This window comes from Phyllobates terribilis, unplaced genomic scaffold, assembly GCF_046119375.1.
Source record: "Phyllobates terribilis strain yellow unplaced genomic scaffold, ASM4611937v1 Scaffold_2__4_contigs__length_985480577, whole genome shotgun sequence".
Classification (NCBI taxonomy): domain Eukaryota; kingdom Metazoa; phylum Chordata; class Amphibia; order Anura; family Dendrobatidae; genus Phyllobates; species Phyllobates terribilis.
In genome coordinates, this window is record NW_027362762.1 from 44,939,535 (window position 1) to 44,966,520 (window position 26,986).

General features: G+C 42.7%; 1 protein-coding gene across 2 annotated transcripts; it reads left to right on the forward strand.

Moving 5' to 3' along the window:
- The first annotated feature begins 3,798 nt into the window (after positions 1–3,798).
- DGAT2 (diacylglycerol O-acyltransferase 2) lies at positions 3,799–26,986 on the forward strand. Of its 2 annotated transcripts, XM_073661448.1 has the most exons (8): positions 3,799–3,938; positions 6,697–6,825; positions 6,952–7,059; positions 11,032–11,102; positions 11,778–11,982; positions 18,794–18,968; positions 23,378–23,580; positions 24,636–26,986. In XM_073661448.1, the coding sequence occupies exons 1-8, from the start codon at positions 3,899–3,901 to the stop codon at positions 24,788–24,790; spliced, it is 1,086 nt and encodes a 361-aa protein (XP_073517549.1). In that variant the 5' UTR covers positions 3,799–3,898; the 3' UTR covers positions 24,791–26,986. The 2 variants fall into 2 exon arrangements, with proteins under 2 accessions (XP_073517549.1, XP_073517558.1); XM_073661457.1 differs by lacking the exons at positions 6,697–6,825; positions 6,952–7,059 and having other exon boundaries at positions 3,817–3,938.

The following is a 26,986-nucleotide window of genomic DNA, read 5'->3' on the forward strand; positions in this document are numbered from 1 at the left end:
AAGAAAAACCCACAAACAACATCAGCTGAGATTCAGGACTCTCTGAAAACTAGCGGTGTGGCTGTTTATAGATGCACAATAAGGAGGCACTTGAAGAAAAATGGGCTGCATGGTCGAGTCGCCAAAAGAAAGCCATTACGGCGCAAATGTTACAAAGTAACTCGCCTACAATATGCCAAACAGCACAGAGACAAGTCTCAAAACTTCTGGAACAAGGTAATTTGGAGTGATGAGACCAAAATTGAACTTTTTGGCCACAACCGTAAACATTACATTTGGAGAGAGGTCAACAAGGCCTATGAGGAAAGGAACACCATTCCTACAGTAAAGCACGGAGGTGGATCGCTGATGTTTTGTGGATGTGTGAGCTACAAAGTCACAGGAAACTTGGTAAAAGTTGAAGGAAAGATGAATGCTGCACGTGATCAGCAAATACTAGAGGCAAATTTGCACTCATCAGCCTGGAAGCTGCGCATGGGACGTACTTGGACGTTCCAACATGACAACGATCCAAAACACAAGGCCAAGTCGACCTGTCAATGGCTACAGCAGAACAAAGTGAAGGTTCTGGAGTGGCCATCTCAGTCTCCTGACCTCAGTATCATTGAGACACTCTGGGGAGATCTCAAGCGCGCAGTTCATGATAGACAGCCCAGGAATTTACAGGAACTGGAGGATTTTTGCCAAGAAGAATGGGCAGCTTTACCATCTGAGGAAATAAAGAACCTCATCCACAACTACCACAAAAGACTTCAAGCTGTCATTGATGTTAGAGGGGGCAATACACGGTATTAAGAACTGGGGTATAACAGTTGAATCCAGAAGTTTACATACACTATATAAAAAGACACATATGTATGATTTTCTCAATATCTGACAAACCTTTTCTCTCTCTCATTATTGCGGCATTTCGCAAATATTAAAAATGATGGTAATCCTAATTGTCCTAAAACGGGAAAGGTTTATTCTGATTTCATGTCAGATTTTGAGAAAAACATCATATGTGTCTTTTCATATATAGTGTATGTAAACTTCTGGTTTCAACTGAATATATACTGTTCCTCTGTTCCAGGAATAAGGATGACGTATCTATTAATGGTGGAGGGGTCATATGTAATGTTTTATGTGGGGTCACCCTGCATCATTAGGATGGCACACACTATGAGCACATGTCTACGGAGGCACTACAATGCCCAGGAGGATCCCTTTGTCTTATCTTAAAGACACAGTTTCAATATGTCACAATATCTATAATTAGATTTGACCCCTCGTCCTTTCTCTTTGGGGACGACATATTGTATTGCAGCCTCGGCTGTCACCATTCACTTCTGTCCGGATTTCCCAATTTCCTTGTCTGATTCTATATTGAAATGGCAGATTTATGCCAAACTTGTACCAGACAGCGACGAGTGCAGTGCCAGCGCGGTGACAGGCAGCACAGTCCAGCCAAGGACAGCACCCGGCCATCATACCCGCACGGCTATCACAACGTCTGACCCTGATGACACTGTCACAACACATTCCAGAGAGTCACCCCAGTCTGCAGGTCTGAAAACGATGCCGCAGAGTCGACTCACACCATTCATGGTAATAGCAGAAAGCACCATAGATTGAATGAAAATGTATCCATGAGAGGGGAGCCCCAAAATCCCCTCTGCTACATCCGCATATCACTTCTGTTAATATCTACGCTGCAGGAGCCATTACACCCCCAATAGTTTACACTTAACAACAAGTCTTTTCTATAACTTGATTTTCTAAAATTCTACTCTGATTCTTTTTCTTCATAGTTTTCAGAATTCTCTATTTCTGATACAGAGCTCCAAATCCACTGCATGGACATTACAGTCAGAAAACTATTTCTGCCTGCAGCCACCACTAGGGGGAGCTCACAGCATGCTATTTATACAATCAACTCACACTGTATGCAGGGAGCTCCCCCTAGTGGTGGCTGCAGACAGAATCTTATATATATCTGTATACAGGGAGCTCCCCCTAGTGGTGACTGCAGACAGAATCTTATCATGTATCTCTGTATACAGGGAGCTCCCCCTAGTGGTGGCTGCAGACAGAATCTTATGTATATCTGTATACATGGAGCTCCTCCTAGTGGTGGCTGCAGACAGGATCTTATTATGTACCTCTGTATACAGGGAGCTCCTCCTAGTGGTGGCGGCAGACAGGACCTTATCATGTATCTCTGTATACAGAGAGTTCCCTCTAGTGATGACTGCAGACAGGACCTTATCATGTATCTCTGTATACAGGATGCCCCCTAGTGGTGGCTGCAGACAGAATCTTATGTATCTCTGTATACAAAGAGCTCCCCCTAGTGGTGGGTGCAGACAGAATCTTATGTATCTGTATATAGGGAGCTCCCCCTAGTGATGACTGCAGACAGAATCTTATCATGTATCTCTGTATACAGGGAACTCTCCCTAGTGATGACTGCAGACAGGATCTTATCATGTATCTCTGTATACAGGGTGCCCCCCTAGTGGTGGCTGTAGACAGAATCTTATGTATCTCTGTATACAGGGAGCTCCCCCTAGTGGTGACTGCAGACAGGAGCTTATCATGTATCTCTGTATACAGGGAGCTCCCCCTAGTGGTGGCTGTAGACAGGATCTTATGTATCTCTGTATACAGGGAGCTCCCCCTAGTGGTGCTTGCATGCATATTATAATCACTCATCAGAATTTGGATTATTGCATGCTTATCTGCATTTCTCTACTGAAAGGTGTTAGGTCTCCCCAACATGGTCGGTGCGGATGAGCAATTGTTGTGCAGCACAGACAGGTGATGTTGGTGCAGCAGGGCAGTGCTTGGAATAATCAAAGCTGAAGAGACTGGATGGCAACTGGAGGAGCGGAGTACTAATTTAATAGGACGCCAGGGCTCAACGCAAGAAGACTGATGAGTCGAGTCTGCGGCACTGAAAAGTAGACTAGCAGTATAGCAGAATTGGGTGTGAACAAAGGCTCAATGGAGAGATGAGCAATGTAGGAGAGCCAAACGATGCAGCAGAATTGAGTAGGTCAGGAGACTCTCAATGAGGATTTAGCAGAGAACAGGAGGTAGACGAGAACTTGAAGAGTCTCCTGTCCAACTCATTAGGATGTAGCAGAGCCCAGAGCGCAGAGTCGTTCTAAGTCAGGAGACTAAAATAGGATGAAGCAGAGCCCAGCAAGTAGAATAGTGGCGAGGACGCACAACTACCTGCATTGAGCAAACCTATAAGATGAGGGAGCAAGAAGTCATTGGAGCCGGGCGGGCTTCCATACTAGCCAGACATGCAAAACGTCGCATCAGAGATGGCGGCTGGAGGAAGAAAGAGTCCGGGGGCGAGAAGCAGGAGGTCCTGTGGGGTCATATGGGTTTACCTAATAAAGCAGTCCTACATATAACCGCAGGTAACAAAGTACAATATTACCAGAAGTTGTAACAGAGTCAGCTCTGCTACATCAGCACAGAGAAAAATAAAAAGGCATACATAGAAATCACAGGGCCCCATAGCAAAAGTTCTAGTTTACACCCCTGTGCCTAGTGCACCTTGTACCCCCGTGCTACTAATTACCAATCCCAAAATTACACATTGAAGCTCAAATTCTGGCAACACTTTAGAGCAGGGTTTGTGCAAAGCTCCAGAGCAATGATGGAGCAAGATGTTACTAAAGACCCCATTCCCCATCAGCAGGGCCGGTGCCAGCACTGATCACCCTCTATGTGCAGGTCCAGCAGCTGGCACCTCTGCACCAGGGCGAGCACCAGCCTTCACTCCTCCCCCCGGAGCCGCCGCTTGGTTGCGTCCTCCTCCCGTCTATATATAGAGGGCGCAGCGCTCGACCGCCAGTACCTTGCAGAGTCGGGGGTGTGCGGTGCTGCAGGCGGCTGCAACATGAAGACGATCATCGCTGCGTACTCCGGGCTGCTACGGGGTGAGCGCGGGCTCCTGGCACTGCCATGCTGGCTGCCCCTTTACTGCCATGCCGGCTGCCCTTTATTGCACCAGCATTTCTAGGTTCATTTGCTGATTAGTAATTGGGGGCCGCTGCTGCTGATGAATGATTCTCCCATCATCTGGGGGAAGGGGCATTATACAATCTGATGTAACAGTCTCTGATCCTGCTGAGTGCATCACATCCAGACTTTGCTGTACTGCCTGATGTCAGAGCCTGGCCTGCAGAGCTTGCACTCTAATGTGGGTCTTGGTGACTTGTGGTCTGGTGTAATGGCTGGGGGGTCTTCTGCTCTGTTTGATGGTTTCTATCAGACAGATGTAGCAGAGCTGGAAGTGTTCTACATTTTTTTTGCTGCATTCTGGTATGATTGACAATGCAGAAACTTGCAGTCCTGTGTAAGGCTACGTAGAAGTAATTGTACTTCTGGACAAACTCTGCTCTGCTATAGATGTGCATTTTCTATTTAATTCTGCATTAGTGCATAATGCGGCTTTAGATTGGGGTAGAAATACAAAATCCAACAAGACCTGCCTAAAGGATATAGGAATTTATGATAAACTGATGCTTTATGCAATATATGCAAATGTAGCAGAGCTGGATTTGTCATGTTGAAGATGCATTATTTGCATTCTACTTAACGTGTCACATCCAGTTCTGCTACATCAGTACCTATTGCATAGAGCAAACACATGTCTTTCTCCTTTACACATGCGCCAGATAACCCTAACACTGGGCTTGCTGGGGGTTGTAGTGAACAGGTGGCAGAGCAATGCACTATTGTCTCTATACAGGAATGTTGCAAATTGGAGTTGGTCAATGTGTACAATATGGATCAGTAATGTAATGTATGTACACAGTGACTGCACCAGCAGAATAGTGAGTGCAGCTCTGGAGTATAATACAGGATGTAACTCAGGATCAGTAATGTATGTACACAGTGACTGCACCAGCAGAATAGTGAGTGCAGCTCTGGAGTATAATACAGGAGGTAACTCAGGATCAGTAATATAATGTATGTACACAGTGACTGCACCAGCAGAATAGTGAGAGCAGCTCTGGAGTATAATACAGGATGTAACTCAGGATCAGTAATGTAATGTATGTACACAGTGACTGCACCAGCAGAATAGTGAGTGCAGCTCTGGAGTATAATACAGGATGTAACTCAGGATCAGTAATGTAATGTATGTACACAGTGACTGCACCAGCAGAATAGTGAGTGCAGCTCTGGAGTATAATACAAGATGTAACTCAAGATCAGTAATATAAAAATTTCACTGAAACTCTTTTCTGAAGAAATTCCCTTGTCCTTACACCACTGTATTTTGTGCTCAGTGCCCGCTCCATTCTCTGCCTTATTCGCCCCCCTCAGGTCTGCTCCACCTGCACAGATCTTGTGTGTTCTTTAGAACCTGACACTATAAATATTTACACTTTGTTCCATCCTCATGAAATAACCAGTGGCTTCTCTGTTACACGGCACCCAGCGATCAGCTGTGAGAACCGACTGTAGGATTTCATGGGCATTTACTATTTATAAGCGTCATGGACCAGATTCTATTGTTGGACAGGTGGGAAGGCGGAGATCATTGGCCGGTCATAGACCTGGATGATGAGTTGGATCATTTTATAAGCTCCTATATATAAAATTTACTTAGGACCTCTGTATAGAGTAAATCCTCTGGAATCCAAGGTTTCCAGCAGTATAGAGATGACTTAACCAATCCAGCATCTCAATTTTGTGTAATGCATCTAATTATTGAAATTTCTTCAAATTTTATTGCACTCAAAATCAAGATAATAAATATATCTCACACTTATATTTTTAATGCTAAAGTATATATATTATGATAGTGTTCTCAATGTATATTATGCAATAAGCTCCCTCTAGTGGTGGCTGTAGGTAGCTAGTATTTTTGAATTTGAGAAGTTTAGAGTTCTGTATCCAAATGCTGACATTACAGACATGCAGATATTATTCTTTATTAAATGTACAAAACTATTAAAGTTAAGTAGAGCCTTAAAAAAAAGCTATCGTTGATCTGATGACTTCTTTGGACATGGGGTAGTTAGATATTCACTTAGCTTAAAAAAATTCAGCAAATCATAGTAAGGCTCTCCAACTCTCCAGGGCATAGGTCTTCATAAAAGTTAGTTTCACGTCAATATAATCCATAAATTAAAGTTTCTTCCAATAGATTAATTTCAAGTACCATCTTGCATTATAATAAACCCTTGGAGCAGAATGGAGGGAAGCGGCCGTACCTCCGGCAGTGAAATGGTTCTGTTAAAATATGCAGCGGATAAGCTGATCAGGAAGGCAGAGTCCAATGTGTCAGGTCTGGGCTGTGACCCATTGGTTTGAGCTGTGTCCTTAGTTAACTGTTGCAGCCACAGCAGGGAGATCAAGGAATTGGGCAAATAAAAGTGCATATATGAAGGGGGCTGCCCTCCCGATTCTGTGCTACTTCCTTATAACTTTTTCCAAATTTACCTATCTACTTTAAAACTTAGATCTTCTCTAGTCCCAACCAAAGCTGCATTCAGAAATCCTACTGGTTAGCGGAAGAGGTCCAGTTTCTGTACAGAAAAGTTTTGCTGTAAGAGTTTGGAGTTTTGGCGCACTGCACATTCTATAATACTCCAGTCACATCCAGAGCTGCATTCAAGGCTTCTACTTGGATTTTGCAATAGGGGAACAAAAGAAACTAATGAAGGGCCTGCATCTCCACAGGGACTGGGTCCAGCATCCTCTCGACCGTCCATGATCTGCCCTCCATCCCCTGGATCTCAAAGTCTCGCGTGGAAAGACATCTTCAGATTATCTCGGTGTTGCAATGGGTTCTCAGCTTCCTTGTTCTAGGTAAGATCTTTACTGTTCTGCCAGACCAGCACAGGTGGCCTCAATTTATGGCAGATGCTGCAAAGCTGCAGGGGTAAAATGGGTTAAAAATCTGCCTATTCTAAGTAATGTCTTTCTGTGTCACAGGGGTCGCATGCACCATCATCCTCCTCTACATCTTCTGCACTGACTGCTGGCTCATCGCTGCTTTATATCTAGCCTGGTTGGTGTTTGACTGGAATACCCCCAACAAAGGTAAGATTATTCCTTCACCCATAAACTTTGCATAAATCAATAGTTCAGATGAATATAAGAAACTTTGTAATACCTTATCAGAGAAATCTGTTTCTTTCTACACTTATAAGCCTCTTCTGCTCCACCTGCCTTCTAAAAAATCAGCCAAAACCCATCTTAATCACTACAAGATGGCCTGTCTGATCACTAAGGAATCAGATATCTGCTTCCTATTGAAGTCTATGAAGCGTAAAGGAGTAGGGAGAGGCAGAGATGCACAGAGGGTGCTGCTGCTTTCTAGTAAGTGTTTCTTGCCCCATGGCTGGATTCACAGCTACACTGCTCAATACCATTGAATAATGTCCTCCATGCTGCTGCTGCTTCTGGATATGTGCTATATAAGGGGGCAGGAATCCCTCATCTGTCTATGGAAAATATGATAGCAGCCAGTCTGCACCCACTGAAGTTATAGATTGAGCCTGTGGAGGGAAAAACTGGTGAGACATGCAGGATGCAAGTCCTATAATAGACAGACATTATTCCCCCTGTACATTGATGGCTTATTCTGAGCCCTCACCTGAAGTGACCAGTACAATTTTGTAAATTATATTATTTTGGTAGTTTGCAGTCACCACTAGGGGGGGCTCATTATTGGTTTATACTGCTAGTATTGAGCTAACCTTATAAATTGGGAAGAGAAAACAAAGTGGAGACTGCACTGACAATTATGGAATTTCAATAATTAGAGCAGTCCTTTTTTGTATCTTTATTTTTGTGGATATTTTTGTCCTGTATACAGTCTTTAGCAATGTAAGAAGTCTGGCTCCTCTGTATCCGGATCTCTGCTCACCCTCTGCCTCTGCACCAGCAGTTTCTGTATAATGTATCTGTCTATTACACAAGTTTCTTTCTAAATGTTTCAGTTAGTAAATGCCTGAAACAAAGTAACTTATTCATGATCATGTTTTTCTGGTCTCAACTTCTGTAAGAGACAAGCGAATCTTCTGGAATTTAAATTTGCCAGAATTTTTCCAAATAATTGTACTGTGTGGTAGATGACATGTGGAAATCTCTGCGGCTGAGACCCGTCTCTGGATGATCCAGGCTGCTTCTATGGGAATTTGATCCAACAAATTTCTCAAAAATGCGACAATTATGATTTGCATCGAAATGATTTTGCGCGTTTCCAGGAAAGACAGTTTTATATGGGCAGATAATTCATTACAACACTTGTCACAATCAATGGCCTCTGCAAACACCACAGAGCGGACAATGAAAAACAAAACTCATTCATTGGTGCATTGTCTGTGGCCCTAAAATCATTGCTGGTAGCAGCAAATCAAGCCATATAAATAATGTGCTGCCTACAACATGCACACTGTATGGAGACATTGCATTACTTATCCGTTATTATACTGTCACTATCTACATACATTACTGATCCTGAGTTACCTCCTCTATTATACTCCAGAGCTGCACTCAATATTCTGCTGTGCAGTCACTGTGTACATACATTACATTACTGATCCTGGGTTACATCCTGTATTATACTCCAGAGCTGCACTCACTATTCTGCTGGTGCAGTCACTGTATACATACATTACATTACTGATCCTGAGTTGCATCCTGTATTATACTCCAGAGCTGCACTCACTATTCTGCTGGTGCAGTCACTGTGTACATACCCTGCCCTTCTGGGCTTACAAACAACTACAGGATGTTGGGGGGTTGCAGTAGTTCTGGTGGTGGTGATAGCGGGGACATTGCAGGCTGTTGACCTTCCTATATAGATGAGTTTTCAGGTAACGTTTGAAAGTTCATAATGTTGGCGACAATTGAACGTGTTTGAATTGCAGAGGACGGGAGACACTCTGGAGAAGTCTTGGAGGCAATTGGGTAAGGAACGTACTAGCGCACAGTAGAGAAGGTCTTGTGAGGACCGGAGATTATGTGTTTGAAGATATCGGGGGATTAGTTCGGAGATATATGGAGGAGACAGATTATGGACGGCCTTGTAGGTCAATGTTAGTAGTTTGAACTGGATTCGTAGGGGAATTGGAAGGCAATGAAGGGATTTGTGGAGGAGTAGTGAGGAGAGAGGTGGATTAGTCGGGCAGCAGAGTTGAGGATGGACTGGAGGGGTGCGAGAGTGTTCGCAGGTAGGTCTCAGAAGAGGATGTTACAGTAGTAAAGGCGGGAGATGATGAGGGCAGCACTAATATTTTAGTACATTCAGAGTTGAGGAGAGAATGGAATCCGGAAATATTTTTGCGTTAGAGACAACAGGAGGTGGTGAGAACTTGGATGTGGGGTTTGAAGTAGAAGACATCTGGGCCAGAGGTAGATAGATCGGAGTGTCATCAGTGTAGTATGGAGCATTGTCTCTTAGCTTTGTCAGTAAGTCGTTGGTACTTTTGGTCCGGGCAGTTTCGGTGGAGTGGTGGGGATGGAAGCTGGATTGTATGCTGAAGAGTGAGTTTGATGCGAGGTGGGAGGAAAGCTCCGCATGGACTTGCTGGTTAAGGAGTTTGGAGGCGAATGGGAGCAGCGATATAGGATGATAGGTGGACATAGCGGTTGGGTCAAGTGATGGCCTCTTCAGGATAGGTGTGACTGTGACATGTTTGAACGCAGAGGGGAAGGTACAAGAAGTTAGCGGTAAGTTGAAGAGATGGGTTAGGGCCGGGATAAGCCTGGTGATGAGGCTGGGGAGGAGGTGGGATTTGCAGAGAGGAGTGGGCTCCCATTCAGTGATGATGGGGAGGAAGGTTATGGAGGGGGGGGCAGAGGTCTGTTATTTGGACAGTTTTGGTGGTTGAGCTGTGAAGACTTGTCTTGTTTGGCCGAACTTCTTTTTATGATGTGTGGCAGAAATGAGGGAGGTCGGAGGAGGTAATTAAAGGAACTGTCAGCACAGAATGACCAAACAAAGTACCGGCACTTGATACACCATGACACTGCCAAATATGTATGTGCACTCACACCTGCTTGTTTTCCACCTGTCTTCGCCCCTCTCTGGTTCTATAAAGTCAGTGGTATTGTAGATGATGGGAAGGTGCACATAAATGTTTGGCCACTCCAGCAGAGGACTAGTGTCAAAAGCTGATAGGAGTGTTGTGGAGAGAAGATATGGCCGAGAAGAATAAGTGTGTGAAGGTCCGGGCTAGAGGGTTCTACAGGGGCGCGCTGGACGTGGGATAGGTAACAGGTGGATGAAGATGCGCTCTGGTGTTTGTCCATCTGTGTGAATGGCAGGGAAGGACCATTGTGTGACCAAAGAATAGTCCTGAGTTACATCCTGTATTATACTCCAGAGCTGCGCTCACTATTCTGCTGGTGCAGTCACTGTGTACATACATTACATTACTGATCCTGAGTTACATCCTGTATTATACTCCAGAGCTGCACTCACTATTCTGCTGGTGCAGTCACTGTGTACATACATTACATTACTGATCCTGAGTTACATCCTGTATTATACTCCAGAGCTGCACTCACTATTCTGCTGGTGCAGTCACTGTGGACATACGTTACTGATCTTGAGTACATTATGTATAATTAATGTATGTACACAGTGACTCCTCCAGCAGAATAGTGAGTGCAGCTCTGGAGTATAATCCTGTACTTACCCAGGGTTACATCCTGTTATGCTCCAGAGCTGCAGTAATGACTTTTATTTTTGCAGCATTTTAATATATTTTGATTCATTGCCTTTCCGATTCCCTTTAGTGAATGAAACATTCATGGCTAAAACCCCAATGTCATCTGCAACAGATATAGAGCTGTTACATTGTAGCGGTGCTTCAGCTGTTGCAGTAAATCTTCCAATTCTGAATACACGCTGCTCAAGTTTCTGCTCATTGACTGAAAACAGAGGATCTTAAAAATTGTGACAAACGGCATTCCTCTGGGTTTTCTGTACCATATACTGCCTGCACACGGCCGCTCTCACCAACCATCATCTCGTCTTTAATGCCCATTAACCCTTCGCAGGTGGCCGACGATCATCTTGGGTGAGGAACTGGGCCGTGTGGCGCTACTTCAGGGACTACTTTCCTATACGGGTGAGTGTTTCTGCCGCCTGTGTAGTTGTGATCTCATTGGTTTTCCTGTGTCTGTGACTTTATATCTCCTTGATATAAAATGGGTGCAAAAAAAAAACTTTTGACATTTCTAAAAGTTTGTTTGCAGCTGTGGAGCCCCTTCTGATGGCTAAAATAAAAAAGCAAAATGTGGTAGGGATGGCTGAAGACCAGTTATTAGTCTGAACTTTCACTTTAGGGTTTGCTGGGGTCTCCTCCACCAATCAAAACTTTTCACACATCACTGACTTGTGAAAAGTTTATTTAAAGTTCCATTAAACTTTCATCAATAACTTTTTTTCGGCTCTGCTACCTCTGTGATTGAGGAGGGTCTCTCCTGCTGATCAGCCGTGTTACCCCCGACTCCTCTATTGACCCTTTGTTGACTTGTGACTCTGAGGACACCGGGACTGGGTTTATTAGGACTTTGACTGTGAGGAAATTCCCAGGCTGAGGATTTTCTTATCTGGGATAATTACAGCATTGAACTTTGTCTCGGCCGCTGATAGGACTCGATGGGTGCGGACTGCAGGGAGCTGGTAGATCTTTATCATGGTGGTCTCACGTGCCACATTGTAAGTCAGTAGGCACCAGGTATGAGATGCCAGCTGCTGCCAAGGGTCGGAGTTAATGACTGCTTCTTCTATTATCTTCCAGCTGGTGAAGACTCACAACCTGCTCCCCAGCCGCAACTACATCTTCGGCTATCACCCTCACGGGATCATGTGCCTGGGGGCCTTCTGCAACTTTGGTACTGAAGCCACCGGAGTCTCCAAAAAGTTCCCTGGTATTAAGCCTTACCTTGCCACGCTGGCTGGGAACTTCAGGATGCCAGTATTAAGAGACTACTTAATGTCTGGAGGTAAGTTCTGGAGCCTGACCTCTCTAGTGTCTTCTAGGCACTGGGAATTGTCCTTTAGGGAATAGATTCTGATGCTGGTCAATCTCCTTGTTCCTGGGGATGTTCTAGTTCTCCACTTTTGGGGTAACTACTCACTTATGCCCCTAGGGTGCAGTCGGCAGACAAGGGGGGGTGGGGGTGTTTCTGGCATTGACTTCACTCTTATATTAGCTGCCATATAGGATCGGCCTCATTTTTAAAGACTAACTTTTTGATGCCCTTCCAAATTCTAAGCTACCAACCAAATATCCGAAATGCTTCCCCCAGGAGTGAAGAGGGCTGCAAAGGATCGGCCTGTAGGACACAACATTCAGTGATTGCACATTGAGTTAAACGAGAAGAGTGTAATACCTACTTTAACCTGTGGAGGTGCTGCAGGAGAATTTAACACAGCTGATTGATTTGATGTCTTTTAGTTGAAATTCCCAGAACCTATTTTTTGGGAACCTTTTAACGCAAAGGATCATCCAACAATCTTCCCCTTGAAAGTAGGAGTTCCCATAAAGGGAGAGTCTCATCCTAAAATTACTTTTTGTTTAAATCATGTTTGTTACATTTTTTTTTTTTTTAAATAAAATTATCGCTATCATGATCTTTAATAAAAATAAGACCTCTAGCAATTCCCATAATGGCCACTAGGGCGATTTTAGATTCTAACTTCCTGCTTCAGTAAAAATACACGTACATTAGCCGCAACGAACAGACTTCTACCCATTTATTGTATCAGTGCATCTAATGTGTGCAAAGGTCATTGTACAAGAGGGAGAGGAGGTGAGCTGTGATATAATTTATTGTGAATAGTGGATCCTTTATTATCTACTGTATAAAGGGGTCACCAGTAGTGTTGAGCATTCCGATACCGCGAATATCGGCCGATACCCGATATTACAGTATCGGAATTCCGATACTTAATTCCGATACTTTTACAATATCGAATACCGGAATCGGAAGTTCCCATAATACCTGAGCTCTGCAGTGTCTGTGAAGGATGACAAGTTGGATGGCAGCGCGATCCAGCCTGTCATCAGAATGCCATCCCAGCGGGGGAGAATTCTCCTGATTATTTAAAAGCCGGCGCGCGGTAAAAAGCCGCCGGCTTTTAAACAATCACACAGCCCCATACTGCTTCCCTGCAGCCTCCCACCCCGATCCTCCGCTCCCATCCCGATCGTAAGTTAGGACCGGGCGGGGAGCACAGCACCAAGGAGCGGGGAGCGAAGGACCCGGGCGGGGAAGCCGGCAGTGAAAAGACTTCACCGCCGGCTTTCCCGTTCTGTGCTGCGCTTTCCCGCCGGTTATTTCAAATGAACAGCTGAGGTATGCAGTCAAGCATGAACTCACATGAACTTTTCCACGGCCGCACAGGTCAGCCTCACCTCCCAGACCATCAGACCGGTCATGATTAGGGTGTGTGTGTGGGGGGGGGGGGGGGGGGGGAAGGGGTGTGGGGGGGGGGGGTGTGTGGGGGGTGTGTGCGGGGTGTCTGTGCGTGCAGGCAGACATAGGCCGATGTGACACTACTACTCCCATCGGCCTATGTCTGTCCCCCGTCCTCTCGTGCCAGCAGGATCAGCTCGATCGGAGCAGTAGTTCCCATCAGCCTGATCCTGCTATTTAAATTGCCCTACTGTGCCCCAATAAATGTTAAATACATGTCATTGGTGGCTAGTGGTTACCTACAATAAATTAGTTTATACATTACCTGTCCCTGCCGATCGCCACCTAAAATAAAAAACTACACCTATACTCACCTAGACACCTAATTCCCCGAAGCCATCGATCTCCTGTAATAAAATATAAAATAATAAACCACAACCTTATCCTTACCCCTCCGTAGTAGTCCACGAGTGTCCCACGATGATCTCCAGTGTAGAGCAGCCACATGGAATGTGACCGCTCTGAACCGCTGCCGCCGCTAGAATGATGGGGCCGTAAAGCAGCCCCGTCATTGCATAAGCGGGTTCGCCGGAGTTCAGGCAGCGCTGCTCCGGTTAGCTCCTTTACGGCCCTGCTGTATCGTGAGAAATTCCCACGGTACAGCAGTGCGGTAAAGGAGGTCTCCGGAGCTGCGCTGCCTGAATGCACTCCGGTGACCTCAGTCAGTGGCTCCCGCTGCCCGGAGCGGACGTGTTCCCGGCTGTGTGAGCTTACAGCAGCCATGCACAGCTGTCACCATCTCCAGATGTGACAGCTGTGCATGGGAGATCAGCGCAGGAACGTGGACAGGTAACTATTATTTTTAGTAAACTAAATTAAATAAAATGGTGTGGTTTATTTCAAATAAATTATTTTTTTCTGGGTGTAGTGTGTTTTTTCTTTTTAACACTTTGTAGGTTAGTAATGGGGGTGTCTTATAGACTCCCATCATTACTAACCTGGGCTTCATGGCAGCTGGCGCTGACATGAACCCCACCACTATTACCCCCTGCCACCGCACCAGGGCAGCGTGGAAGAGCGAGGCTAAGTGCCAGAATTGGCACATCCTATGGATGCGCCATTTCTGGGGCGGCTGACGGCTGGTGTTTCTAGCCTGGGAGGGAGCCATTATTCATGGCACCCTTCCTGGGCTATTAATAGCCCCCAGCTGTCTGCCTAGCCTTTGCTAGCTATTAAAATAGGGGGGACCCCACGTCATTTTTTTTGGGGGGGTCCTCCATTTTAATAGCTAGTAAAGGCTAGGTATTCAGCTGGGGGCTGATATTAGTAGCCTGGGAAGCTCCGTGGGTTTTACCCCCTTCCCAGGCTTCAAACATCTGCCCCAGCCGTCTGCTTAACCTCCGCTAGAGACTAAAATTATGGGGGATCCCACGCCATTTTTTTTTTAAATAAATCCTTTATTTTAACACTAAATGACATTTGAGGAGTTAATAAAGATGCAGTCCCTAAATTATTTATTTTTTAATTCATTTTTCCCAAAACTTTTGACGTGGGCTTCGCCATATTTTTGTATGCCAGCCAGGTACAGCATCCAGCTTCTATGAACGCGCCATTTTTCGGGGCGGCTGCGGACTGCAATTTTCAGCGGGGGGGGGGGGGGGGCAGAAAGCTTGGGCCTCCCTGCGCTGCGGATTCCAGCCCCCAGCTGCCTAGTTGTACCTGGCTGGACACAAATATAGTGCGAAGCCCCACATCAATTTTTTTTTAATTATTTCAGGAAATTCATGAAGTTTTTTTTTAATTATGTGGGGCTTCGCCCTATATTTGTGTCCAGCCAGGTACAGCAGGCAGAAACGGGCTGCCCCCAACCACCAGCTGCCTATTTGTACCTAGCCGGACACAACAATATAGGGAAGCCCTTTTTTCCTTTATTATTTCATGAATTTCATGAAATAATTAAAAAAAAAAATACGTGGAGCTTCTCCCTATTTTTGTGTCCAGCCAGATACAACTAGGCAGCTGGGGGCTGGAATCTGCAGCACAGGGAGACCCAAGCTTTCTGGGCCACCCCCGCTGCAAATTGCAGACCGCAGCCACCCCGGAAAATGGCGCGTTCATAGAAGCGCCATCTTCTGGCGCTGTACCCAACTCATCCAGGGCCCTGGTGCGGTGGCTCACTGGGTAATAAAGGGGTTAGGGCCAGCTTGGCATTATCAGCTGGCCCTAAGCCCGAAATTCATGGGGTCACGCCAATATTAGACATGACCACCATGAATTTCTAGTAAAGTATTTAAAAAAAACACAACACCCAGAATAAAGTCCTTTAATTGAAATAAACACACAATTCTTTATTGTTCTAAATTAAACCATACTTACCGTCACGCCCATTCCAGCTGAAGCCAACGATCTCCTGCAATAAAAGAAAAACAATAAAGCAACCTCATCCTTACCTTTCCATGGCTCCCACGACAGCTTCAGCTCTGCTACATCGAGATGACAGGCTGGACCGCAGCAGAACGCTGCCATCCATCCTGTCATCCCGCAGACACTGAGAAGCGCAGGCATGCTTCCACTCCTCAGTGTCTGGCTGTGCCGGCATAAAGATGAGCCGAGGTCATGTCCAATGAACTCTGCGCACCTCATGCACGTCACTGACAGCGTGGGAAAATTCTCCTGCACTCAGCACTTCAGCGTGAGAATTTTCCCACGCTGTCAGTGAGGTGAGCTGAGTTCATTGGACATGAACTCGGCTCATCTGGATGACGTCACAGAGAGACACTGAGGAGCGCAAGCATGCCTGCGCTTCTCAGTGTCTGCGGGATGACAGGCTGGATGGCAGCGTTCTGCTGCGGTCTAGCCTGTCATCTCGATGTAGCAGAGCTGGAGCTGTCGTGGGAACCATGGAAAGGTAAGGATGATGTTGCTTTATTATTTTTCTTTTATTGCAGAAGACATTGGCTTCAGCTGGAATGGGCGTGATGGTAAGTATGGTTTAATTTAGAACAATAAAGAATTGTGTGTTTATTTCAATTAAAGGACTTTATTCTGGGTGTTTGTGGTTTTTTTAACTTTGACTATGGGGTTAGTAATGGGGGTGTCTTATAGACGCCTCTCCATTACTAACCTGGGCTTGATGTCAGCTGGCATTATAAGCTGACATCAACCCCAGCCCTATTACCCCACTGCCACCGCTACAGGGCAGTGGGAAGAGCGAGGCTAAGTGCCAGAGTTGGCGCATCCTATGGATGCGCCATTTCTGGGGCAGCTGACGGCTGGTGTTTCTAGCCTGGGAGGGGGCCAATATTCATGGCACCCTTCCTGGGCTATTAAAATCAGCCCCCAGCTGTCTGCCTAGCCTTTGCTAGCTATTAAATTAGGGGGGACCCCACGTTATTTTTTTTGGGGGGTTCCCCCATTTTAATAGCTAGTAAAGGCTAGGTATTCAGCTGGGGGCTGATATTAGTAGTCTGGGAAGCTCCGTGGGTATTACCCCCTTCCCAGGCTTCAAACATCTGCCCCAGCCGTCTGCTTAACCTCCGCTAGAGAATAAAATTAAGGGGAACCCCACGCCAATTTTTTTTTTAAATAAATCCTTTATTTTAACACTAAATGACAAGTACAGTAATCAACACTGTCACTGTACTTCTTATATATGTGACTGACATGTTTCTATGTATCTAATCTATGTGTGATGCTCTATTCTTTCTATTCTAAATTGTCGGGTACCGCTGCTGAATTGCCGGCCGGCTTTCTTAAAGAGACAGTGCACGAAAACACTAATATTTTTTTAAATAAATCCTTTACACTAAATGACAAGTACAGTAAGCAACACTGTCACTGTACTTCATATATATATGACTGACATGTTTCTATCTATCTAATCTATGTGTGAAGCTCTATTCTTTCTGTTGTAAATTGTCGGGTACCGGTGTATGCCGCTGATGAATTGCCGGCTTTTCGCATAATACATTCTACATTATTCTTAGTTGTTTTACTTCATGTAGAATTAACCTACCAGGAAAGAAAGGGTTTATTTTCATTCCGATATTTGTGTCCCATTGACTTGCATTGGTTTCCGGTATCGGAATCGGCGATATCTGATACTTCTTGGGTATCGGCCCGATCCAATCCGATACAATATTTCCTGATATCGGAAGGTATCGCTCAACACTAGTCACCAGTCATTGCAAAGCTGCCTCTGCTGATAAGGAGCCTGCTGAAAACTCTTCCTGAAAGGGCAAGAACTGAGTCTAAAATGGCCCCAGGGGCCAGAGTGAAAATGCCAGAATTACATTTTTTTTTTTTAAGAAAAATTGTGATATAAATTTTTTTAAAAAAAATTACATTTAAAACAAAAACCCAATTAAACAATGTCGTTTTCTGATGACGCATTCCCTTTTTAAGGGGATATCAAAGATTAAAAAAAACAAACAATGGCTACCTTCTTCCAGAAAGTCAGTGATTCAGATTGTCTGCCTGGTATTGCAACTCACTTTCTTTCACTTTAAATAACACTGTGCTGCAATACCATGAGCAACCACTAGACACGTGTGGCACTGTTTTTGGAACAAAGCAGCCAAGTTTGTCCAACATTAAGAATTTAATACTATGGTTTCATTAGGATGTGAGAAAGTAAATCGGTTGCATTACATTTGCAAAAAAGTCATTCTCCAAGCAGCGCCAATCTTGTCCATAGGCCGAGATCGGTATTGCAGCTCAGTTGGATGGAGCTGCAATACCATTAACAACCTGTGTACAAAAGTGGCGCTGTTCATTTCCTTTTTTTATTTTTTTATTTTCCTGCCTTCAGTTTCAATTATTGGATTTGGAGCTTCTGCAGGGACTGGGTCCTCAGCAGGTGACCTCCACTCCTCCTGTTTCCTGTGTCCTCTCCCCCCGATCGCGAAAATAAAGCATTTGACATAAGTGACTAAAATAGCCGAGCGTTAACTTTCCATCCGTGGCTTTATTCCAACGTGGCGGCGTCTTGCCAGACTTTTGTAGCGTTGACGACAATCAGATTCAAGGTCACGGAGAGAACGGTCCGTGATCCATAGAACAGAGCGCTGATTGACCGCAGTGCACGAGCCGGACACTGAGGCCGCAGGATTAAATTTTACTTGTTTAGCTAGAATTTAGGGGTAGCGGAGGAGGGGAGAATGTGGGGGGGGGGGGGGATTACCGGGTCCATAAAAGTTATACAAAAGTAATCCACTAGTTATAAATTTATTCTCAGCCATTCTAAATAATGCAAAATGTGCCGGAACTCACTACTGCTGCAGATCTCACTAATGCTGCCCCCTGGTGGCCAAAATAAAAATGAGAAAAAAATTGCCATTGCTAAAACTGCAATTACTTCAGTACAAAATAAATGTTTTTTGCTTTATTTTTGCAGGAATCTGTCCTGTGAACAGAGACACTATAGACTACATCCTATCCAAAAACGGAACTGGAAACGCTGTGGTGATCGTGGTCGGAGGCGCCGCAGAGTCGCTGGACTGCCGACCGGGTAAAAACTCTGTGACCCTAAAAAAGAGAAAAGGATTTGTGAAGATTGCACTACAACACGGGTAAGAGGAGGAATAACCGGTAACTACAAGCTTGAGCGATAGGAATTATATTCCTGTACATAGGAGCAGTATTATAGTAGTTATATTCCTGTACATAGGGGGCAGTATTATAGTAGTTATATTCTTGTACATAGGGGGCAGTATTATAGTAGTTATATTCTTGTACATAGGGGGCAGTATTATAGTAGTTATATTCTTGTACATAGGAGCAGTATTATAGTAGTTATATTCTTGTACATAGGGGGCAGTATTATAGTAGTTATATTCTTGTACATAGGGGGCAGTATTATAGTAGTTATATTCTTGTACATAGGAGCAGTATTATAGTAGTTATATTCTTGTACATAGGAGGCAGTATTATAGTAGTTATATTCTTGTACATAGGGGCAGTATTATAGTAGTTATATTCTTGTACATAGGGGCAGTATTATAGTAGTTATATTCTTGTACATAGGAGCAGTATTATAGTAGTTATATTCTTGTACATAGGAGGCAGTATTATAGTAGTTATATTCTTGTACATAGGGGCAGTATTATAGTAGTTATATTCTTGTACATAGGGGCAGTATTATAGTAGTTATATTCTTGTACATAGGAGCAGTATTATAGTAGTTATATTCTTGTACATAGGGGGCAGTATTATAGTAGTTATATTCTTGTACATAGGAGCAGTATTATAGTAGTTATATTCTTGTACATAGGAGGCAGTATTATAGTAGTTATATTCTTGTACATAGGGGCAGTATTATAGTAGTTATATTCTTGTACATAGGGGCAGTATTATAGTAGTTATATTCTTGTACATAGGAGCAGTATTATAGTAGTTATATTCTTGTACATAGGAGGCAGTATTATAGTAGTTATATTCTTGTACATAGGGGCAGTATTATAGTAGTTATATTCTTGTACATAGGGGCAGTATTATAGTAGTTATATTCTTGTACATAGGGGGCATTAGTATAGTAGTTATATTCTTGTACATAGGGACAGTATTATAGTAGTTATATTCTTGTACGTAGGGGCAGTATTATAGTAGTTATATTCTTGTACATAGGAGCAGTATTATAGTAGTTATATTCTTGTACATAGGGGCAGTATTATAGTAGTTATATTCTTGTACATAGGAGCAGTATTATAGTAGTTATATTCTTGTACATAGGGGCAGTATTATAGTAGTTATATTCTTGTACATAGGGGGCAGTATTATAGTAGTTATATTCTTGTACATAGGAGCAGTATTATAGTAGTTATATTCTTGTACATAGGGGGCAGTATTATAGTAGTTATATTCTTGTACATAGGGGGCAGTATTATAGTAGTTAGTCTTGTACATAGGAGCAGTAGTATAGTAGTTATATTCTTGTACATAGGGGGCAGTATTATAGTAGTTAGTCTTGTACATAGGATCAGTATTATAGTAATTATATTCTTGTACATAGGGAGCAGTATTATAGTAGTTATATTCTTGTACATAGGGGACAGTATTATAGTAGTTATATTCTTGTACATAGGGGACAGTATTATAGTAGTTAGTCTTGTACATAGGATCAGTATTATAGTAATTATATTCTTGTACATAGGGTGCAGTATTATAGTAGTTATATTCTTGTACATAGGATCAGTATTATAGTAGTTATATTCTTGTACATAGGGGGCAGTATTATAGTAGTTATATTCTTGTACATAGAGGGTAGTATTATAGTAGTTATATTCTTGTACATAGGGGCAGTATTATAGTAGTTATATTCTTGTACATAGAGGGTAGTATTATAGTAGTTATATTCTTGTACATAGGAGCAGTATTATAGTAGTTATATTCTTGTACATAGGAGCAGTATTATAGTAGTTATATTCTTGTACATAGGAGCAGTATTATAGTAGTTATATTCTTGTACATAGGGGCAGTATTATAGTAGTTATATTCTTGTACATAGAGGGTAGTATTATAGTAGTTATATTCTTGTACATAGGAGCAGTATTATAGTAGTTATATTCTTGTACATAGGGGCAGTATTATAGTAGTTATATTCTTGTACGTAGGGGCAGTATTATAGTGGTTCTATTCTTGTACATAGGGGCAGTATTATAGTAGTTCTATTCTTGTACATAGGGGCAGTATTATAGTAGTTCTATTCTTGTACATAGGGGCAGTATTATAGTAGTTATATTCTTGTACATAGGGACAGTATTATAGTAGTTATATTCTTGTACATAGGGGCAGTATTATAATAGATATATTCTTGTACATAGGGGGCAGTATTATAGTAGTTATATTCTTGTACATAGGAGCAGTATTATAATAGATATATTCTTGTACATAGGGACAGTATTATAGTAGTTATATTCCTGTACATAGAGGCAGTATTATAGTAGTTATATTCTTGTACATAGGAGCAGTATTATAGTAGTTATATTCTTGTACATAGGGGGCAGTATTATAGTAGTTATATTCTTGTACATAGGAGCAGTATTATAGTAGTTATATTCTTGTACATAGGGGCAGTATTATAGTAGTTATATTCTTGTACATAGAGGGTAGTATTATAGTAGTTATATTCTTGTACATAGGGGCAGTATTATAGTAGTTATATTCTTGTACATAGGGGGCAGTATTATAGTAGTTATATTCTTGTACATAGGAGCAGTATTATAGTAGTTATATTCTTGTACATAGGGGGCAGTATTATAGTAGTTATATTCTTGTACATAGGGGCAGTATTATAGTAGTTATATTCTTGTACATAGGGGGCATTAGTATAGTAGTTATATTCTTGTACATAGGGAGCAGTATTATAGTAGTTATATTCTTGTACATAGAGGGTAGTATTATAGTAGTTATATTCTTGTACATAGGGGCAGTATTATAGTAGTTATATTCTTGTACATAGAGGGTAGTATTATAGTAGTTATATTCTTGTACATAGGAGCAGTATTATAGTAGTTATATTCTTGTACATAGGGGGCAGTATTATAGTAGTTATATTCTTGTACATAGGGGCAGTATTATAGTAGTTATATTCTTGTACGTAGGGGCAGTATTATAGTAGTTATATTCTTGTACATAGGGGCAGTATTATAGTAGTTAGTCTTGTACATAGGGGGCATTAGTATAGTAGTTATATTCTTGTACATAGGGACAGTATTATAGTAGTTATATTCTTGTACATAGGGGCAGTATTATAGTAGTTATATTCTTGTACATAGGGGCAGTATTATAGTAGTTAGTCTTGTACATAGGGGGCATTAGTATAGTAGTTATATTCTTGTACATAGGGACAGTATTATAGTAGTTATATTCTTGTACATAGGGGCAGTATTATAATAGATATATTCTTGTACATAGGGGGCAGTATTATAATAGTTATATTCCTGTACATAGGGGCAGTATTATAATAGTTATATTCTTGTACATAGGAGCAGTATTATAGTAGTTATATTCTTGTACATAGGGGGCAGTATTATAGTAGTTATATTCTTGTACATAGGGGGCAGTATTATAGTAGTTAGTCTTGTACATAGGAGCAGTATTATAGTAGTTATATTCTTGTACATAGGGGGCAGTATTATAGTAGTTATATTCTTGTACATAGGGGGCAGTATTATAGTAGTTAGTCTTGTACATAGGAGCAGTAGTATAGTAGTTATATTCTTGTACATAGGGGGCAGTATTTTAGTAGTTAGTCTTGTACATAGGATCAGTATTATAGTAATTATATTCTTGTACATAGGGAGCAGTATTATAGTAGTTATATTCTTGTACATAGGGGACAGTATTATAGTAGTTATATTCTTGTACATAGGGGGCAGTATTATAGTAGTTAGTCTTGTACATAGGATCAGTATTATAGTAATTATATTCTTGTACATAGGGTGCAGTATTATAGTAGTTATATTCTTGTACATAGGATCAGTATTATAGTAGTTATATTCTTGTACATAGGGGGCAGTATTATAGTAGTTATATTCTTGTACATAGGGGACAGTATTATAGTAGTTATATTCTTGTGTATGTAGGGGGCAGTATTATAGTAGTAATATTCTTGTATACGTAGGGGGCACTATTATAGTAGCTATGGTGGAACCCCATGCGTTACGTTTTTGCTTGCTGTACTGTTCTTGTACGTATGTCCGTAGTCTCCACAATGTGGCTCTCCAGCTTTGACACTACAGCAGTCAGAACAGGCTGGGAGATAATCATAATAATCTTTATTTTTATACAGCGCCAACCTATTCCACAGCGCTTTACAGACATAATCATGCCTGTCCCCATTGGGGCTCACAATCTAAATTCCCTATCAGTATGTATTTGCAGTGGAGTTGTACTTTCTCAGCAGCTGGAGGACTACATTGGAGACCCTTCCTTTTTCCTTCATGGCATCCCATAATGTATTTTATTTATTTCCATGTAGGGCCGATCTTGTCCCCGTCTATTCCTTCGGGGAGAATGAGGCTTACAAGCAGATTGTGTTTGAAGAAGGCTCTTGGGGTCGGTGGATACAGAGAAAATTCCAGAAATATGTGGGATTTGCCCCATGTGTCTTCCATGGCTGTGGGTTCTTCTCCGCGGACAGTTGGGGTTTGGTGCCATATGCCAATCCGATTACCACTGTGGGTGAGTAGAGATGCTTTTGTATGCAAGTTACTTATTGACTAGAGCAAATTGACCAGGAAAATGCTTTTTTTTCAGCCATTTCAGAGAAAAGGTGGGCAAGTAATGTGGCAAAATATGATGTAGAAGTTAATTCTAGGGGTAACCACCTCATCTACTGGCACCCAACAAGTGGACTGTTGGCCACCTCTAATGAAGACTCAATGGCTCATACAAAGCACTGACTTAATGAATTTTGCAAATCGTGCTCCTGCGCTCCTATCAAAAGGCGCGAATATTTTAATTAGTTTGCAACTCTTAATTGCAGTGCACATTTGCCAGAAATGTGCACCCATCGAGGGGCATAAACTGTAAATTTGTTGGGAGCCATTGGCCACACTGGATACCACCCGAACATTTCTCACTCTTAAAGTGTGGGACTACTATGTAAAAAGATGGACAAGTGAGAAGATGCAGAGTTGATGACTAACAGGGTCTGCAGGTGTACACTGCCATCTGCTGGTCAAACATGATAGAGAAAGCAGAGCATTGCATGAGCAGGAACTAAAGAGTGAAATGCATGTTCCCTGGGGGGGGAAGAGACTGGAGGAGACATCAGGTCAGGTGATGGTTGTGGCACTGTTAGGAATTTTAAAGTACCCAGGAGGGTAGTGATGGGGTGGAGTCAGCATCTGGACCTGTAGCAGGACAGACTTTTGCTGCAGTGAGGTTGGGTTATAGCCTTTGTTACGAGTGATGAAATACGAGGGAAGAACAGACTTGTGTTTAAATTGTTGAACATTTTATTGGTTTCTAATCTGCTAACCTTGTTTAATTTTTGTATCTGAATCATTCTAATTGTTAGAGTAACAAAAATAATCTTTGGTTAAGTTACCTGTGTCCTCATCTTCTGCGCCGCTGCATCACAAGCTCCTGTTGACAGCTACATTTCGAGCAAAGTTTTTGCTCCACTTTTGGAGATTCTCTTTTTTTGCAGGATTTCTCCAGAATTCAAGAAAAAATCTTTAATTCTCCAAACATTATAGTGAAATGTGTATTTTTTTTTTTCCCCCCTCCAGTTGGAGAACCCATCACAATCCCAAAGATGGAACAGCCAAGCCAGAAGGACATTGACCTCTACCATGGCATGTACCTGACCACTCTGCAGAAGCTCTTCGATAAATACAAAACAAAGTTTGGATTGTCAGAATCCGACATGTTGGAGATCAATTGAAGCCGCTGCTCACCGAATAATTACCGTATCGGAAAGAGCTTCTCTTGAATCCAAGGACGAACGTTCATGACTCATCTACAGGAGCTTCGTCAGAATCCGAGCTCTAATGTGTCGTCCTTTTTTAGAACTGATAAAGCAATTCTCGTTTCTTGGTGACGACTGCATCTGCTCCAGTGATTTGTCTCTGCACTTAATGATGGATGCTTCCTGGCTGGTGAGAATGAACGGTCCATATCTAAGGACCTTCTGGCCTTCATGATGCCACGATCTGTTGTACTCCTCAATGACAGGCTCTGGTTGTGACCTGGACATTGAGCACTGTCCGGAGATATCTCCCACTGAGCCTCATTAGGAAGTGAGACATCAAGACACTGACGACTTTCCCAAGCTCCAGTTATGGTTTGTTTGAGAAGGTCCATCATGGAAGAACCAGGAATCTGGTTGACCAATCTATACTGTGCGCGAAGGGTATTTCCTGAGTAGATGTAGCTGTTAAATTGTAGCCATTATTACAGTCAGTATTGTTTAATATGTGCCCAACTCTTGTATCTTACGACTACCCTTCCAATATGGAAGAACCCAAGGTAGATATTGATGCCCAGTGGTAGGTTTACTCCAAAGGAGACTTGAGCCGTGGACTGGTTGCCCATAAAAACTACTTTTGAAAATGCTAGCTCTCCAGATGAGAGGATTAGATTCCGTGACATCACCTTATGTATGGTGATGTCACTAGTACTTGGCCCAGGAGGCTAAGGGAGTCTTTCCTTTGACTTGGAGACCACACTAGGCTCAGAGAAGCTTCCATTGTGTTGGCCCACTTGATGAGGACACTGGCCTGTTTGCACTAAAAGGACTTTGAGTTCCCACTAGAAACTTTTGCGGCAGTTGCCACTAGCATTACATATCCTGGTGTGGGCGCCAACTACTCCCATCTTGGGACAAGTTTGTTATTGAACCTTCTCTTGGCTCATGCCATTCTTCTCTCCCAGTATGGCCCATTTACACCCTGTTCACAGGTAATGCTACTCCATCCCCAACTCCAGGGTGAAGGGGTTAACAAAAACTTGGTTTAGTGACCTATAACATGGGCCAGTCCCAATCTCTATAATGCCATCCAACCTTCACGTCATTTGAGTTAAAACATCTGGTCAGTACCAGTTGATGGCTCATGATGCAAATAAAATCCTCTTTAGCACAAGTTACATATTTGGACTAAACCTAAATTCCATGACATGTCTGCCCAATGCCAGTCTGCTGCTTTACGTAGAAAAGCCCAAAGCAAGTCACGTCCTGTCTAATATCTGCAGACAAATGCTATGCGCCATGGAAGTGGACCATTTGAGGGGTTTTTTACTCTGCTGATCCCCAGTTATAACTCTTTTTATACGGTGTCACAGATATTGCAACCTTCTCTTTAAGTCAAGGCTTTCCCCTTTCTATGACGGGCGCCAATATTTTTATAAAACCCCAGATTTGAGTTGGCATGTTCTAAACCTCGTCTCTCCGCACAAGGAGTTTTTGCGACTCCCTTTATCTGATAGCACAAGCAATGCAAGTTGGTAATTGACCCACTAATTTTTTTTTTTGAGGGTAAAAACCAAATATCAATTTTATAAAAAAAAATAATAATTTTTATGGTATAGATGGGTGTCAGGTTCACACCGGCCCAAAATGAATTTGCACTGTTAAGTCATTGGAATGGTCTGATCAGAACAGGTGCCTCTATAGGGCAGTGGTCTCCAATCAGGGACTACACAACTTTTGCAAAACTACAGCTCTCGTCTTGGTGTCCGGGCCGCAGTCTTGGTATTGCCAGCGCAGTAGACCAGACGCCATTCCAACACCCTAAATAGTGGGTGCCAGTGTGGACCCGGCCGTAACCATTTCCTGCCCACTATTCAGCTTGAAGAATGTCTTTTGTAATCTGAGGACACAAATTGTAAAGTGCATTTTTATTTTTCATGAACTGGTTGATGGATAATTATTGCGTTCCTCGTTGGAAGCGTGCCCCACAACCTTTCTTCCCGGAGCGGATTGTGTGATTTGTGGACATCGGACGCGTGTGTAATTAATTAACCGTGCCTTGATCTGTTCTGTGCTACTTTATGACGTGTTTTCTCATCGGTCTGCTGTAATATATATGCATTATTTTTGTACAAGTAGCTATAAATAAATATATGATCTGATATCGTACAA

Excerpts from the sequence above, each read along its gene's own strand:
- DGAT2 (XM_073661448.1), top strand. The coding sequence starts at position 3,899 with ATGAAGACGATCATCGCTGCGTACTCCGGGCTGCTACGGG. Across the intron at positions 6,826-6,951 it reads TCTCAGCTTCCTTGTTCTAG|GGGTCGCATGCACCATCATC; the intron begins GTAAGATCTTTA and ends TCTGTGTCACAG. Across the intron at positions 11,103-11,777 it reads GGGACTACTTTCCTATACGG|CTGGTGAAGACTCACAACCT; the intron begins GTGAGTGTTTCT and ends ATTATCTTCCAG.